Source organism: Hoplias malabaricus, chromosome 18 (assembly GCF_029633855.1).
Source record: "Hoplias malabaricus isolate fHopMal1 chromosome 18, fHopMal1.hap1, whole genome shotgun sequence".
Lineage (NCBI taxonomy): Eukaryota > Metazoa > Chordata > Actinopteri > Characiformes > Erythrinidae > Hoplias > Hoplias malabaricus.
Genome location: NC_089817.1, coordinates 25,407,838 through 25,425,409, shown reverse-complemented (window position 1 = coordinate 25,425,409; position 17,572 = coordinate 25,407,838). Strand labels below are relative to the sequence as shown.

The window sequence follows — 17,572 nt, the reverse complement described above, 5'->3', positions numbered from 1 at the left end:
TTATCCTTTTTATGTTCTCTGTGGTATTTCTCTATTTAAACCTATGTCTTATCTTTAATCATATCTCTACACATAAAGACCTCCTGAAAAATGAATAACTTATACTTAATTATTGTTTTGACTGCAAATGGAATTGGTCTCTGGGGTTTTGTATATCTTTTAAATACATTGTCTGTGAGTCTGTATATAGTGAGAAATACATATCTCACTGAGAATTTTAACCTTGTGGAGCATATTTCTATAAGTAAGAAAGAGTCAACGAAATTTAAGAAGGACTAAGGTCAGTTTTGAGGGTTGGAAAACACCTGGAATGACTAATTCTTACATAAGAAGCATTCAATAACTAAGAGCAAAGAAATTCCTACTTGGCAGAACTCTTTACAAGCTTTTGTGAAGGTTAACTACTTGACCCACATATTGCTTGAAACAAATAACATTTTTTTTGCTGCTTGTCATGGAATATTTGGTCCATTTAAGAGAAGAAACTTTGGATGTGACTCTGCTTCACTCTAATTTACCCTCCCCCTTTCCCTCAAGCACTTCTTCCACTACCCTCCCCAGTCTGGGATCTTTTCCCGGAGATTTGTCTTCCCACACTCACTCAGAGGGGGCTGTCCGAGGAATTCGGCTGGAGTGGTAGTCCAGTCTGAGAAACAAAAAAGCAAAGAGGGCACCAGTTTTAATTGCCATTCATTGATTCTGCTTGGAATTGTTGTGGCTGGAATAAGATGTTTTGACTGGATACATTTGGATGAACCCTATTTTTTAAAGGCTATCTGCTAGTTTTGTGGGAGGTGCTGGACTGTTTTTTTTTGGTGCACTCACAGAGCATCTGCTTTTGCTTTTTGGCACTCTTCAGTGACAGCAGAGCTGTAGCTGTAGATCTACATTACTTTGATCTTTGTGGAGATAAGCAGAATAAGCAATGAAGATGTGTAAGTTGAAGGTGCCACTTTTGCTGACCTTGTTTGCACTCTGCTGGATTTTAACATGCTTTGGGAATGCAGAGGCCGATGGCATGGTCAAGTCTGATCAGGCATCCAAAGGCAAGGCAAGGCAGATACAAAAACAAAAGCCAGAAGGGACTCAGTTGGATGAGCCGGGAACGGACGTGGAAGCCAAAAAAGACAAAAAACAAAGTAAAAAATCACCTGAGGAGGTTTTGGCAGGTAAGGAGTTACCAGCATCCCACCCCAACGTATGTCTTGTGATAGACTTAGTTCATTTTCAAAACAAGAAAAAAATGTAAAGAAAAATATATATACCAAGTACCTTTTCAACAGAAGGGTTTATAGATAACACTGGACCGGACAGGTGGAGCGCTTATTATGAACCAGAAATAATCAGCCTTCACCTGACATATTTAAAGGTCTCATGGAAGAGCACAGTCAAAACCTAGTAACTGGAAACCAGTAAACACTTGAGCTGAAGTAAACTTAATATGATTTGAAAAATCACAATCCAAGAAAGTACAAATTCATTAAAATTGTACTTAACTGCATGAGTAAATGTAACTAACTCCAGTGATAAGGTTAAAAGAAAAGTTCAAAGAAGATGCAGTGAACTTCACATCCTCAGCTGTATCTTATCATGTTGACACATCTGGCAGAGGTTGAATGTAGCTTTTATCCTCTTATGCAAGACACTCAGTAACGGAGGACTGTTCAGTCCACTGACACACTTCATACGCTGCTTTATTTTCCCTGTAGCATGCTGCCGAATGGAAAAGAGATTATTGTTGGGGAGTAGTGGAGGGAAAGAGTAGATGGTAATCACAGATGGATTTTGAAAACACCGTGGTCAAGCAGAACGCATATCCCCACCACTCTACCCTCGCTCTGTTTTGCTAATAGCAGTGTGCTCAGTGGTTTGAGTTTGCAGAGGCAGGAAGAGAAACAGACCCAACATTTGGTTTGCATTGAAGCAGTCACACATCTATCTCCCTTAAAGGGGAAATCCACCACTTTCTGAAAATTGCAGCATAATTTGACGGCTCAGATGTAAACAAAGACACTGCATTTGATTTAATGTGAAAAAAAGGGATTTTTTATTATGCTTGTGATAGGAACAAGGGATGTGATATGAAAAGTAAAATAGATAACTTACTTTTGGGGAATATTTAGACTTTAAACAATCTGCATGTTTTTTTTTAAGTAAATATAGTTTAAGGCAAAATTCAATAGTAAAACAATGTTTCAGCAGTCAATAATTTTATGCAATACATTTATATGATGTACATTTTAGAAGCATCTGTGGGCAAATCATGTTTCAAATCACCATCACTGTGAAAACCTCCAACTCTCTAAGTTTCTCCATGGGCACAACAGGTAGTGTCGCTGTCACACAGCTGGGTGACTGTTTGTTAGGAGTTCTGAATGTTCTCCCTGTGTCCGCATGGGTTTCCTCCGGATGCTCCGGTTTCCTCCCATGGTCCAAAAACACTTGTTGGTAGGTGGATTGGCGACTCAAAATTGTCCATAGGTGTGAGTGTGTGAGTGTGTGTCACGCTTCGAAGGACTGCCACCCCCTCCAGGGTGTGCTCCTGCCTTGTGCCCAGTGATTCTGGGTAGGCTCTGGACCCACCGCGACCCTGAACTGGATAAGCGGTTACTGCCAATGAATGAATTAACAATATTCTTTGCATTGCACAACTTCACAAGGCCATTCTGAATTAATTTAATTACACAGTCCTATTGAGGTACCCTTTACTTGTTTCCATTTCAAAGTCTTTAACTTAGATCTGTCTTATGACCAAATGAAAAACCTTGGACAAATACAAAGACATAAAGCTGTGTAGTGAATGATTTTTTGATAAGTAGATTAAAGAAGGAAAAACTCAATTTTGGTGAGCCAGCTGTCTGCTTTTGCAGAGACACACACACACAAGATTTATGCTTCTGTGGCCTGGACTGGATTTGGCAGCGTTTCATTTGCTGCTACCACTGTCAACTAGCTGTATTTTATAGTTGTAAAACTTTTAAAACTTACAGCTACTCTTTGCTCTGTATTTAATGTAATTACGAGCACAAGATTTAGGAGCTCCACTCTCTGAATGTGTGAAAAGTTTAATTAAAGGGGCACTATTTCCAAAATAAAAAATGTAAGCATTTATCTTTGTCTTACATTTTCAGAGCGAGAGAAACCAAGTGAGTGTGAGTTTGTAAAATGTGTACAAATCATGAATTTTTTCCCTACTTTTTCTCTTAAAAGTAAAATGGGAAGTTTCAAAACAAACATCTAAAAAATGTGCTTTTTTCACACATGCAAAGTTCATACTTCTTTCTTTACTAATGGCTAGCAGTTTCGCTAGCAAACTATTAGCATCTAATGTTAAGGGAAAGATGTGACTGCTTATTCACTTATTTCTGTTATGTAACTTTCCATAAAGAATATTACGTGTTCTTTGCCTTACAGGAAAAGTGTCTGGTGACATTGTATATGTAATATAAATTTTGCCTTAAAAAGAAATAGCTATATATTTCATATATTATTATTATTATTAATATTAAACCTTTAATGGTTAATTTCAAGTCAAATCATTCTGAATGGGTTTGTTTTCATCCATCAGATTTAGCTGAGTAGACATTTTAGAAAATCAGTGGAATTCTCCTTTAAGCCATGAGTGCAGAAATTATATTGGCTTAAGAGACAAAAGTCTCTGGTTTGGCACTGTGAAGTACAGCGTGTGTGGTTTTTTTCTTTTTTTATCCACTGTCTCTGCAGCAGTGAGTCATTATGCTTAACTTGTATTTTTCTTGTTTTAATGTATTTTATAATGATTTATATATTTCCCCTCAGATTTACAACACTGAGTAGAGCTAATAAGGTTTTAGACATTATATATTCTATATTGATATAGATCTTCACTCCTTTTTTTCATGTGTACATTACTATTTTATTCCTTTTCACACAAGCCAAGGTTAAGAAAGCAGCCGAGAAGGAGGACAGTGCCAAGAAACCAAAAGCCCCCAAGCCAACGAAGAAACCCAAGCCACCAAAGCCAACGAAGAAACCTAAACAACCAAAGCCAACCAAAAAACCCAAAACCATCAGTAAACCCAAAAAGCCAACAAAACCAACCAAAAAACCCAAAACAAACAAGAAACCCAAACCCACCACTAAACCCAACACTCCCACTACACCACCCTCAGTGAAAACTGAGAGCCCCCCAACCGAAAAAACAAGCCTGGATTTCGAAGAGAAAAAGCTTCTTGAAGATCTTGGATGGGGCATACGTATGTATTTATCAACTTTATCGTGTATTTTTGTTGAGTGTGTAAAAATCATAAAAGTATATTTCTTTAAAATTCTTTTCTCTCGTCAGTTTTACCAACAGTGTCAGAGAAGGAAACTGAAAAGGAGTATCCAAGCCCAGAAGAGGGTACGTAAAACTATTTAGTCACTCCTGTTCCAGTATATTGTCAGTAATCAAGTGTCAATCGCCAAACAACACACCATTTTATATCTGAATGAATGTGGGTCTGTCAAAAGCCTTCACTGTGAAAAGGAAATGGACTGAAAAGAACTGTGAAAAGAATAACGGACTGAAACCTTCAGAGCCCAGCAAAATGAATCATTGTATTTAATGGCTTTTTTTTACTGGAAGCAAAATAATTAAAGGGTAGTCCGTAACTTGTGCACAGTACGCTTTGTCTAAAGCTTGTTTCTATTTGTTTTTAGTCAGATGTTATTGTTCTCTGAATAATTGTGTTCTAACATTAGATGTTGAAACATTTTGAATAGTGGAACTGACTAAAACACAAGGGTTTAGCAAGAGAAGTAAATGTAAACAAACCAACCAACCACTTTTATGACTTCCATCTTGCTGCTTTAAAGATGTTCCAAGACCCTTTTTGCTGAGGCAATGAATTATTAACAATAGCCCTTTCATCTTCTTTTTTCCTACAGACAGTCCCCTCAAGAAAGAAGAGCCTAATTTACCTTCTATAAAAGAAATCCCAAAAGAACATGACAGTGATTACTGGGATGCCAGATGTATGTTGGGAACAAAAGTTTAAATCCCACACACAAGCCAAAATTGATTTAGCTAGTGAAATTATCTTATATTTAGTGTAAATCAATAAATACACAATTTCTGAATATTCAGTTATATGCCATTAACAATTTGACATCATATTGCTGATAAAAACATAAGCATTTGTTTAAACAAGCAAAAGCACTGTAATATAATACGTCTATGTATTATTATGAATTATTCAATGTTGCGTTTAAAGAAGCACTGATAAATTTTGGTTTCAATGTTTCTTCTTTATGATGTAGCCATTATACTTTTTCCCAGTGGCCTAACTGCATTAGAAGTAAACCATAGAGGGACACTCTGGTGCATAAACTGGTTTCTTCAGAAACTTCAAAGCAATATATAAACATATCATGTGAATTGCACTGTGTTTAAAAAAAGGGTGGATCGATTTCAAAACATTCATTTGATAATTTTTAATTTTCTGCTGCTTTAATATGACATCAGTTTTGCAGTGCAGAAAAACGAATAAAGGATAAGCCATTAAAACCTCATTCAACACTTAGACCTTACATTTTTACTCTTTGATCTGACAGATGATGTGACGGAGCCTGACCTCCTTCCTCGCAAACAGGCCATCACCACAGAAGACCCACGTATATATTTACCCATCCCAGGTAATCCTTGGCAAATTTGCACTATGGTCAGGCGTAGGCCTTAAATGACTCTTTGCATGGAAAGAGGAGCCCACAAGTTTTACAGGAAACATTTTAAGACATAAACAAGAAAATAATAGTGTAGTGGCTGGCAGCTGGTAATTAAAGGCAAACATTTGAGTGAAAGAAATACAAGCTTTTAGCATTCAGTAAGAAAATGTTGCAAACTTTGTTTGTTCTTTCTTGTGTATTGCAAACTGGCTAATTTGATCCTGTTTTTATGCTTGTTTAGAAGAGACCACAGCACCGTCATCTGTAGCCCCCTGGTATGAGGATTATGATTATTCAGACTGTACGTTCACTCAATTTTTACTATGGTTTGTTTAAGAAGTTTTTTTTATTTAGTTCTCCTGTGTGCGATATGCAAATTACAATGTATTTCTGTCGCTTCTCTTTCTCTCTTCTCAGTGGAAGAAAAGAAGCTGAAGGAGGAGATGGAGAGAAGACAGAAGGAGAAGGAGGAAAAAGGTCTAAAACCTTTTTAGTTTTTTTGTTTATCCCAGGCAGCTAGCTGTAGGCCTCTAGCTAGCATTAGTTAGCATTTAACTAATGTAGGCCTCTAGTTAGCATTTATTTTATAAATGTCCCACTCAGTTCAAAAAGTATTATGTAATTATTTCCAAGGGGAAAAAATGCTTTATTCCTTAAAAGGGGCTTAGATAACTCCAGCGTCACCTTTGTTCAGTAAACAAGGATCTATGAAAATACAATTTGTTCCCCTCCTTATTTTCAATTACCTTGCCACCACTCTGCAGCTTGAAATGATTTGTCCAGTTTTATGAGGTAAGAAACCCTGGCTAAATTCACCCTTTTGAGAATCTCTTTCAAAGCTAAAATGCTCTCTCAGTACTGACCTCTTATTTCACTGATGATACGTCTCCTAGTGTGAAACAACACAACATGGGTATGATAACAAAGTTGAAGCTTGACTTTCACTAGACGTGCCTTTAATTTTAGTTCACCTTACAACACTGAATATGTCATTAGCATTAGCCAGTTATCCTGTGCAAAAAGATATGATATAGCTAATGTTCTCTCCTTACATTGCATGCCTTATGTCAAGTGCCAACAGTGCTTAAAACCTGTCATGCTAGTTTGGATGTCAAACAAATTCCTTTCAAATTTTAACACTACATTTTGCAGTTTTTCCAAACTGAAGTTTTTACAGTGTTTTAGCCAAGAAATCTCACTCTAGAGAATGGTGAAAAACAAGAAAGCATGTTGACAAAGGGTGCACTGAAGATATCCATGTAAAGAAATAATTGATGATACGAGTCAGTAGAAAAGTGTTTCAGTACAGTGTGCAGGTGAGGCAGAGAGAGATAAGATCATGTTAAAAAATATTACAATATTTCTGAAATATTTCTTATCCATTGTGAATTGCTATATTAAAGTCTGCCATTTTGTTGATGAATGCAGTGATATAATGAACTTTATCAGTGGGTTGGAGTATGAGTTATTTTAAGCTTACATGTGTGAATATGATATCATGTTCTTTCTCTCTCCAACAGCTGAAAAACTGAGGAAAAAATGGGAGGAGGAGGAGGAAGAAAGAAGAAAGCAAGTCCCTGTCCATGTTGAACCAAAGAGTGAGATTTTTCCCAAAGTATCTTCTGATTTTGTTCTAAAAAGGAGAAAGAACAATGACTCTGATGTAGCTAGGCTTCATATAATTTTATGTGGTACACGAGTCACACGTTTTATAAAGGGTCTGGTTATGCCTCCTGAGTAAACTGCAGTAAATGTCAGCCCAGGTCTGTGCTTCCCCTCTCAGATGCTTTTCCCTTCCAGCTGGAGGAGGCCTGTGTTGAGTTTGTGGGCCCTGACTGGGGTTGTTTTAAAAGGAGCCAGCATCACTGTTGGCTCCCACTGCATCCTGTCTACACTGCAAATGGGCTTCTGCTCACCAAAGGCAGCTTTCAAACAGGAGTGGAATCATTTAGTCAGTGTTCTTCTTTTGCACGAACAGTGACAGGGTTTTTATGTCAGCAAACAAGGCTGTCTGGCTTGGCACTGTGTGTTCACTGCTGTAAGCGCTGTGGTAAAAACATCAAGCATTGTGCAAATGCCATTTTAATGACAATGTTTTCCTTTTTCATAGATTGTCCACCTCTTGGCTTGGAGTCACACCGTGTGGAGGATGACCAAATCCTGGCTTCCTCCATGTCTCATCATGGGTTGTCAGCCCAGAGAGGACGTCTGAACATGCAGGTGACTAAACTTCTCCTGAATATGGAGCTCAGAAGATACATTTATTCGTTTAACTATCTAAGCGCTGGCCCTATCATAAATAGATCTTACGTTCAAGCCCGGATTGTGCCAATCAGCCATTCAAGGTTGGGAGTTCACCAAAGCATATCTGTCCTCAGTCTCTGGATGAGTAGGATGGCCCTCCTTCTCCCCCACATCACAAGAACTTTGCTTACATGTAAAGTGGGGTGAGTGAAATACAATTTGTTCTGTTATTCCAGAGCTCTCCTGATGAAGATGATGTGTATGGAGGGGCTTGGTGTGCAGACAGCGAAGAGAAGGAGCATTGGTTTCAACTGGATGCTCATCGAGAAGTGGAGTACACTGGAGTCATCACCCAGGGCAGGAACTCTGATACAAAGTAAGAGTCATTAGCAGTGATCATGATAACTGTTATATGACATATAATATTATATATAATCCATGAACTACCTTAAATTTCACAGTTCACAGAACTATATAAAGATTCAGACATGCAGTTGGCATAATGCTAATTGAAAGGGTGTAAACAGGGTGTATTCATCGTCTCCTGAACTACCCAGTTTTTTGCCCAGTTTAGTTGTGGCCAACTCTATATACTAACTAAGTAATGTGCTAGCATGTGTTTTCTCTGATTCATGTAAGACTCCTGCTAGCTCAGTTTGAATGTCACTGGACAACTAAACACACTTGGACGAGAAAACTAACTACAAATTCACTAATGTTAGTTTCTCTTGCATTCGCTGACATAACACCTGGATAAAGGTGAAGTCATCCTAGACATGGATGGCTGTGACAATGCCAGGATGTCCAATGCAAAAGTAAACAATCAAACATGCCTTGATCATATGTACTCCATTTTTTTACAGTGATGATTTTGTTTCATCATATTTCGTGGCGTTCAGCAATGACAGTCGTGACTGGACAGTGCTTCATGATGGTTATGCGGAATGGGTAATCAGATTTTTAAGTTCTATTGATTATAGCATTCCCACAGTCCAAAAACACACGTTGGTTGGTGGATTGGCGACTTAAAAGTGTCCATAGGTGTGAGTGTGTGTGTTGCCCTATGAAGGACTGGCGCCCCCTCCAGGGTGTATTCCCGCCTTGCACCCAATGATTCCAGGTAGGCTCTGGACCCACCGTGACCCTGAACTGGATAAGCGGTTACAGATAATGAATGAATGAATGATTATAGCATAGTATATAAAGAATGCAAAATGCTTTAAGATTCTAACCCATACTAATGGTTTTGTCTGAAATTGATTTAACAGCATAGTTAAATTTAGGTAATAATTTTCCTTTATATTTTAGCTCTTCTATGGCAATGTCGACAAAGACACTCCAGTAAAGACCGAGTTCTCCCAGCCTATAGTGGCACGATATATCCGAATTTTACCCCAGAGCTGGAATGGAAGTCTGTGCATGAGACTGGAGGTGCTAGCCTGCCCTCTGCCCAGTAAGCACTTAGCTTTTAAAATTGTTTGAAATATTGGCTAATGATTTCTCTCTAAAACTTCTGTATAATTTAAATACCATCATATAATTAAATTAAAGGTATGAGACATAATATTGTACGGCACTACTTTAATATTCCACTGTTTATGCTGGTAGTGACAGAAACCGATGTTTTGGTAAGCTGTGTTACTTCTTTTCAGCAAGATGTTTAAATGGATAATATAAAAACATTTTGATTTGGAACTTGAGTTCTGGTTCTTAAATTCAAATTGCAACATGTAAATGCAATTCTTAATCATGAAACCCAAGCAACTAAAATGACCATATTCCAACAGACACTTACATAACAGAAAATGATGTTACACCTACTGATGACTTGGATTACAGGCACCACAACTACAAGGAGATGAGGCAGGTGAGGTCTTTCTCTTTAGCACACTCTCACATTTTATTGCTGTGTTAAGGCTAGAGGTCAAGGCTGTTATTCTCATACTCACATTCCTTTGACACTGTGAATGTGTGTCATAAGCCTTAGCTTTACTTTAAACATAAACATGTTTTCTCTGTTTGGATTTTTTTCATTCCATTGTCCTTTTCTTCTTTTTAACACAGATGATGAAGGTGATAAATGAAGAATGTCCCAATATCACCAGGATCTACAACATCGGTAAAAGCTCTCAAGGGCGGAAGATGTATGCAATGGAGATCTCGGACAATCCAGGAGAACACGAGTTGGGTACAGTCTATAAACTTTCATAAATTGACCTTCGTTATGTGTGCATGTAAACCGCAGAGAGTTCCAGTAGGCTCCAGAACCACCACAACTTTGATCAGTACGAAGCATTTACAGAAGATGAATGAACGTATAGAACATTTTTATGTCAGATTTTCAGGTGTTGTGCACACTTCCCCTTTCCTGAGACCTGATTTCCATTACCATGGTTCCATCTTACAAGATTGCTTTCGACTTACATTCAGTGATGTTATGGTCTGGGCTCTTGGGCAGTGAATCCTTTGTTCCCAGAACACTGTGAAGCTGCAGATTTATTTGTTGCAAATATTTCTTAGTTCAGAGACCTGAGCTGATATCGCACACAAGATGAAAGACGTATTCCGCCATCACTGTCAATATCACATAAACAGTGTTTAAATCTTTCATCTTTGAAAGAAATAAAAAAAAACTAGCTCCCTCTTTAGAACTGAAAATATTGTCTGTTCTTCTACTGTGAAGACTTAACATTGTGGGTCTGAACAGGTGCACAGCTGTCAAGCCTTTACTCCCTGAGGACTTTGCCTTAATAATAGGAGAGGGAGAATAAACTTAATATTAGTGGTTATTATTTATCCTTGTCTACCAGTGCAGGGTGATATAAAAATAATGGAAGAGTATGGAAGAATAAGTAAGAATATTTATAAAAGATATATACAGGGTGATGCTTAATATGACCAAGGAAATTAACCCACTAGGGAAAGTGACAATGGGTTTGGTTGACTTTAAAATGTAAAAAATCAAAAAAGTAGTGAATTATGATAAATACTTTTCTCTTCATGACTTTTTTAGGAGAGCCAGAATTCCGCTACACTGCAGGACTGCACGGGAATGAAGTTCTGGGAAGAGAACTCTTATTATTACTCATGCAGTTCCTGTGTAAAGAATACAATGACGATAACCCACGGGTGCGCCGCCTGGTTGATGGAGTGCGGATCCACTTAGTGCCTTCCTTCAACCCAGATGGATATGAGCTGGCTTATGAAATGGTAAAAAATATTTACTTACAAATTAATACTTTATACAGCCAAACATTAAAGGAAACATTCATTTTCTCCAACGATTCTAAATCTTTTTAAACATGGCCACAGCCAACACTATGAAGCATAAACTGGCTCAGACATAGATTACAAACCAATTTGCAAAGCAGTTCTTCACTGCATGTTGTACTGTATAGAAAACATGTAAAATAATAATTTTAACAGATATTTACTGTTTTTAAGCAGTAAAAATCTTTTAAAAATCCTTTAAATATTGTGTTCTGCTACCTCTTTTGTTTCTTCATTATTATTATTTTTTTTTACTAGGGCTCAGAAATGGGAAACTGGGCACTGGGCCACTGGACAGAGGAGGGCTATGATATTTTCCAGAACTTTCCAGACCTTAACAGTATTCTGTGGGGCGCAGAAGATAGGGGTTGGGTTCCTCGGATTGTGCCGAACCACCACATCCCCATACCTGAGAACTTTTTGAACGGCTCTGTAAGCAAAGACCAAGCATTAAAGATTACTGATTTAAAGTCTGTACCTTTGGTATCATAAATTATTTGTTAATGAATCTGTAGACTTATAACAGGTCAGCAACACTTAACAACTCCTCATCAGCCCTAAACAGACCTCCGAAGTTATGCATCATTCTGTAATTTATGTCCCAGTGGCTAAGCTCGTTTGTTCTGTGAAAATAATAACCATTTTCATACATTTGCCCTGTAGGTCACTTGTTCCTTTGTGATATATGAATTGTAAAGATTAATCTTGCTTACTACAGGCAAATTGATTTATCTGTACATTTGACAACGATTGCTGTTTTTCTGGTGTGTTTAATTAAGTTTCCCAGGCTTCTAATGTCAGCATTATTTGTATTTATTGCCTTTCAATTCAGAGGATCCAGTCACATTCTGAGGAGAAGTGTACATTTTGCATAAAATAGCAATTTGCAGCAATTTCCAAATAGCACAAATAAAGAGATCCTAATATGGACATGATACAAACTACATAATATTGACCCAACATCATTTATGTAACATACCTCTGCATATATTGTGCTTAGGTTGCTGTTGAGACTAAAGCCATAATTTCTTGGATGGAGCGAACACCGTTTGTTCTGGGAGCAAATCTGCAGGGAGGAGAGAAGATCGTGGCATACCCCTTTGACATGCAGAGACCCCCCAGGTCCAGCAGCATGGACGGCAGAGTGGTGCACCGAGAGGGTCGTCCCATTCTAGAATACCACATGAATGAGGAGACCTGGGCCAGGATCCAGATGCAAAATGAAGTGGCACTGAGGGAGACAGCAGATGAGAGCATGTTCCGCTGGCTGGCCATGACATACGCCCACAGTCACCTGACCTTGACTGAGACATACCGCGGATCCTGCCACACTGATGACATCACTGGGGGCCAGGGAATTACCAACCGGGCCAGCTGGAATCCTGTAGTTGGCAGTGAGTACCACTTTACAATAAGACTGGACTTATACAAGTTCATAAATAACATGGCTCCTGAATGGTGCTCCTGTTTAAGCAGTCACCCTATAATCATGAAATCTCAAAGTTGATCCCCAGTGATGCCACTGGGCACCTGAGTGTCTGGTAACATAACAAATTTGGGCAGTTGGTGTTCTCCTCCAAAAGTGTCGAACATGTCAATGATGCCAAAATAAAAAAAAAGAAAACAGACCATCACTGACCTGTTGACCATTGACTGAACCTAAATATTTTGCAGATATGCAGGTAATAAATCTAGTGGCAGTGGAAAGAAAATGAAGGGATGTGTGCTAATTATTTACTAAGCTGTAGCACTATTACACACTTTCATGTTACACTCTTTCATTTTTAAATGAAACACAAGGTTAAACACAAGGTTTCCCCCTAGTGACAAATGTGGTAACTAAATGTAGAGCTAGTATTTTAATTTTCTTTTGAGGACTTACCAGATAACTCCACAAATAATCTCTACTGAACCAAGTGTTTTTTATGTTTGCCTTCATCTTAGGTATGAATGACTTTAGTTACCTGCACACCAACTGCTTTGAGATTTCCATCTTTCTGGGATGTGATAAATTTCCTCATGAGAGTGAACTAGCCATGGAGTGGGAGAACAACCGAGAGGCACTGCTTGCTTTTATAGAGCAGGTATGAAGAACAAACACTGAGAAATTCTTTATATAAATACGCTGACTTTTTGTGAGCTATATGATGCAGAATTTCATCATGATAAATATGAGTGGGCCAGCAATGAACTGTATATATTTCATCAACCAGGTGCACCGTGGAATCAAGGGTGTGGTGAGGGACACAGATGGTGGTGTCATCGCCAATGCCACAATCTCAGTGGAGGGCATTAAACATGATGTTAAAACAGGTGACGACTACAGCATGACTAGTGTATTTAGTTAAGAGCTTAGCCCAAAATGGAATTGTACATCTTTTTTGAGTCTATGTCCTAATCTATAGCAATGTCATATACTATTTGAAACAACCTATCAATCAATCAAGTTGTCTTCAATTTGAGATAAAATTTAAAGTATGTGTTGATTTAGACATGCAGTTATTAGCCTTAACCAAATGCAACTCATTTGCTTTTGTTGTATTTTTTATCTACATTCAAAATCCAATGCAGTGCTAAAAGCAGCTGATCAATTACATTTAAGTTAAAGAGCAAATGAAGGTTTGCAGGTTTTATTTTTGAGCAAATCACTTCAGAGGGCTCATATCCTGCATGTTTAGATGAACTGGTGTCCAACCTGTCTTACCCTTCTGTCACTGTACATTTACATTTAATGTTTTACAAACATGCACCTCTGTTTACTCAGAAAATATCCTTAGCTGCTTTGTATACTCTATAGGGTGACCAGATCTGACATGCAGAAAAAGAGGACACGTCTTGGGGGGGCGGGGTGTGATGAGTTCTCGCCCCTCGCTGCCGTTGTATACTTAGCTGAACCTATGTGTGGTTTTAGGTTCCTTACACCTTTATTTGCTACACAAAACATGGGAATTTCTTTTTTAATTGACCCGAGAACTTACATTTACGTTTCGGCATAGCTGCTCGAGATGAGGGTAGTTACATGAGCTACTGACGTGCAGACTGACCAATTAAATGTTTACAGAGAAGGTTGTCGACCAATAACGGTAGCTCTACAGTCAGACCGTCCAATCAGAAGATTTTAGGCTACTTCACCACGCCCCCTTTTTACTCAAGCGAACCAATCGGAGTAGGGGAGGGCGGGACTAGTTTGTGAACGAAACGAAATTCTATGTAAGCTCTAGAAAAACAAAATCCCGGACGTTTGTGAAATTCCACCCGGACATTGTTTTAAGTCTAAAAAAGAGAACATGTCCGGGTAAAAGAGGACGTCTGGTCACCCTATTACTCTACAATGCAAAAGAAACCTCTAGCTCATATGATGTAAAATACAAAAGTCAGTATGGAAACCTAGATACACAATGCTCACTACATTTTGCCTGAATGACAAAAGATAGATATAAGTAAAAGAGGCCTGCTCTAATGGGCTGATTCAGAAAACAATATGGCTTAAATCATTTGTCAATATATCATGTTTAGGCTTAAACAGGCAGATATAACTATTGAATTCTGTGACTTAACAAAATCAATGATTTTAAAATTGCTGGGTTTTGCAGCTTAGTTTCCATATATAGACTTTAAAAGCCTCTTACATTTTTTTTACAGAAGCCTCTGTAATACTGAACATTTTTAACATGCAAAGTGCAAAGTGTCCTAAGCTGCAATTTTATAATCACATACTAAGAGAGCTTTTTTTTTTTTGCTTCAGCTTCCACTGGGGATTACTGGAGACTTCTAAACCCAGGAGAGTATCGTGTCACTGCAAGAGCAGAAGGTTATTCGCCTCAGAGTCGGCTTTGTATGGTGGGCTATGAGGCAGGGGCCACATCATGTAGCTTCACACTGAAAAAGTCCAATTGGGACCGAATTAAGGAAATCATGACACAAAGAGGTAATGGGCCAATTAGAGTGGTTCCAAAGCAGCGAGTTCAAAGTCCAGATAATGCTATCACTGATAACAAAGCTCCACCCACAGTTTCCCAGAGCGATAAACTGCGTCGCATACGTCTGATACGGCAGCACAGAATGCGAATGCATAAGCTGAGGGCCAACTCAACTCAACCCAACTCAACTATGGCCACCAGCACCACTACAACCACCACCACTACAACCACCACCACACTGCCACCCACTACCACCACACAGTTAACAACACAAACTACTGACTCCTGGTATGACTCCTGGGTTGTGCTGGACAGTTTATCCATATCCACCTCCACTGATACAGTAATCCAGGAGTCTGAGCCCACACAGGAATATGACTTAGCATACAAAATAGATGATTATTAATCAGACATCATTCCTACATGAGACTAGCTACAAATGTTTTGGTCTTTACCACCTCAACAGTATTTCATTATTTCCTTTGCCTATAGAAATATACATTTTCTCTCTGTGGAACAGAGAGCATAAACATAACTGGAGACTGACTGAATTAAATATATATGGTTCACTTTTAAAGGATATTAAAATAACGAGATAAATTTCATTCAAGCCCTTATGTTCTCAAATCTCATTTGTGCGATTTTTGTATTTTCATGCATTAAAAGCTTTTTTTATAGAAAATGTGTGTGTTGTAGTCTTCATCTGTATTTGTTAAATGACAGAGGATACATTTAGAAATTAAATTAAAAGAAGTGTCCTGAATCACTGTAAACAGATTAATTCAGAGTGGTTTGACATGAAAATCTTTGTCCCAAAGGTCAGAACTATGGTGGTGATATGAAAATGGCATTTGCACTCTTCAAGTTCCCAAAGGAAATTATTTTATGAAAAAAGTGTCTATGAATATGCATCCTGAGACAGTATTTTAGGGGTAATATTTTGGCCTAAAATGCATTTGAGAAGGCGGTACGGTGGTGCAACAGGTAGTGTCGCAATCACACAGCTCCAGGAACCTGGAGGTTGTGGGTTCGATTCCCACTCCGGGTGACTTTCTGTGAGGAGTGTGGTGTGTTCTCCCTGTGTCTGTGTGGGTTTCCTCCAGGTGCTCCGGTTTCCTCCCACAGTCCAAAAACACATGTTGGTAGGTGGATTGACGACTCAAAAGTGTGTGTGTTGCCCTGTGAAGGACTGGCGCCCCCTTCAGGGGGTCCTCGTGCCCAAAGATTCCAGGTAGGCTCTGGACCCACCACGACCCTGAACTGGATAAGCGCTTACAGATAATGAATGAATGTATTTGAGAACATATTTAGGTCAGGGAGATGTAATGTGGTTTTGTTTCTTAGAAAATGTATAAAATAAATGCAGTAAAATAACACTATATATTTATAGCATAAATCACATCTGACACATCAGAGTTTCAGCGGCACGGAACTGGATAAGCGATTACAGATAGTGAATGAATGAATGTTGAGTTTCAGAGTATCTTACACGTTTACACAGTGGCATTAACATAGTAAATTTCTAAAAATGAACGGAAGCAAATATGATAAAGATATCACCAGTGCATATATGAACACATACAAACAAAATTCTAGAAATCAAGTCTTAGTTGTTAAAATGTTGATGCTGTAAGTTGTATATTCTAGAAGACTTATCATATTCAAAATAAGCAGTCACCATCATGGCTGAGCATTTCCACTTTGAAACTGGGGCATTCCAAAAATCTCAAAGTCTCAACATTCAAACTGAGACAGCCAGGATTTCTTCTTTCATCAACCTAAGAAACTAATCCCATCAACATACAGAGCTGGGCTTTTAAGTTGAAATCAAGTGGCAGAGGAGTGAGTGAGTATAGAGGCAAGGCAAAGCAAGTTTATTTATAAAGCAACTTTCATACACATGCACATGAGCAATTCAAAGTGATTTACAGAGTCAAAAGAAACAGTAAAAAGCAAAATTTAAATTAAAAGCAAGAATTAAAATAATAACTAAAAAACATTTAAAATAACTAAAGTTATGCAATAAAAATAACACATGATTAAAATGGTTCAAACAATTCAATTATAATAAAAACAAAGAAAAAAATAATAAAGTGCCTTTCCAAAATAAAAAATTGAGGATTATTTTAAACTGAGCTGAAAGCTTCAAACAACAGTGTTTTCAGTCTTGATTTAAAAATGTAAGGGCTCTTCAAATGTTCTCAATCAGCTGGTTCTCCATGTTTAATTTTCACATCAGGCAGGACTAACTGACCAATTCCTAAAGATCTAAGAGCTCTGACAGGCTCATATCTCTGTAGCAGATCTGATAAACATGCTGGCCAGTAACAACACCTTAAAGTCTATTCTGTAATAGACTGCTTTCCAGTTTAAGAATTTAAGAACGAGGGTGTGACCTCTTCTTTTGCTCCTAGTGAGAACCCTGGCAGCTGCATGTACCCCAAGGTTTCAAG

General features: G+C 38.2%; 1 protein-coding gene across 1 annotated transcript; it reads left to right on the top strand.

The window, feature by feature from the left end:
* Window positions 1-689: 689 nt before the first annotated feature.
* Window positions 690-15,754, top strand: aebp1a (AE binding protein 1a). The gene is made up of 20 exons (XM_066650773.1): window positions 690-1,169; window positions 3,915-4,235; window positions 4,325-4,381; window positions 4,909-4,995; window positions 5,575-5,655; window positions 5,927-5,986; window positions 6,103-6,162; window positions 7,206-7,283; window positions 7,796-7,905; window positions 8,166-8,305; window positions 8,793-8,877; window positions 9,238-9,382; window positions 9,717-9,796; window positions 9,994-10,117; window positions 10,943-11,139; window positions 11,458-11,631; window positions 12,200-12,593; window positions 13,144-13,283; window positions 13,413-13,512; window positions 14,945-15,754. The coding sequence occupies exons 1-20, from the start codon at window positions 926-928 to the stop codon at window positions 15,523-15,525; spliced, it is 3,258 nt and encodes a 1,085-aa protein (XP_066506870.1). The 5' UTR covers window positions 690-925; the 3' UTR covers window positions 15,526-15,754.
* Window positions 15,755-17,572: the final 1,818 nt, after the last annotated feature.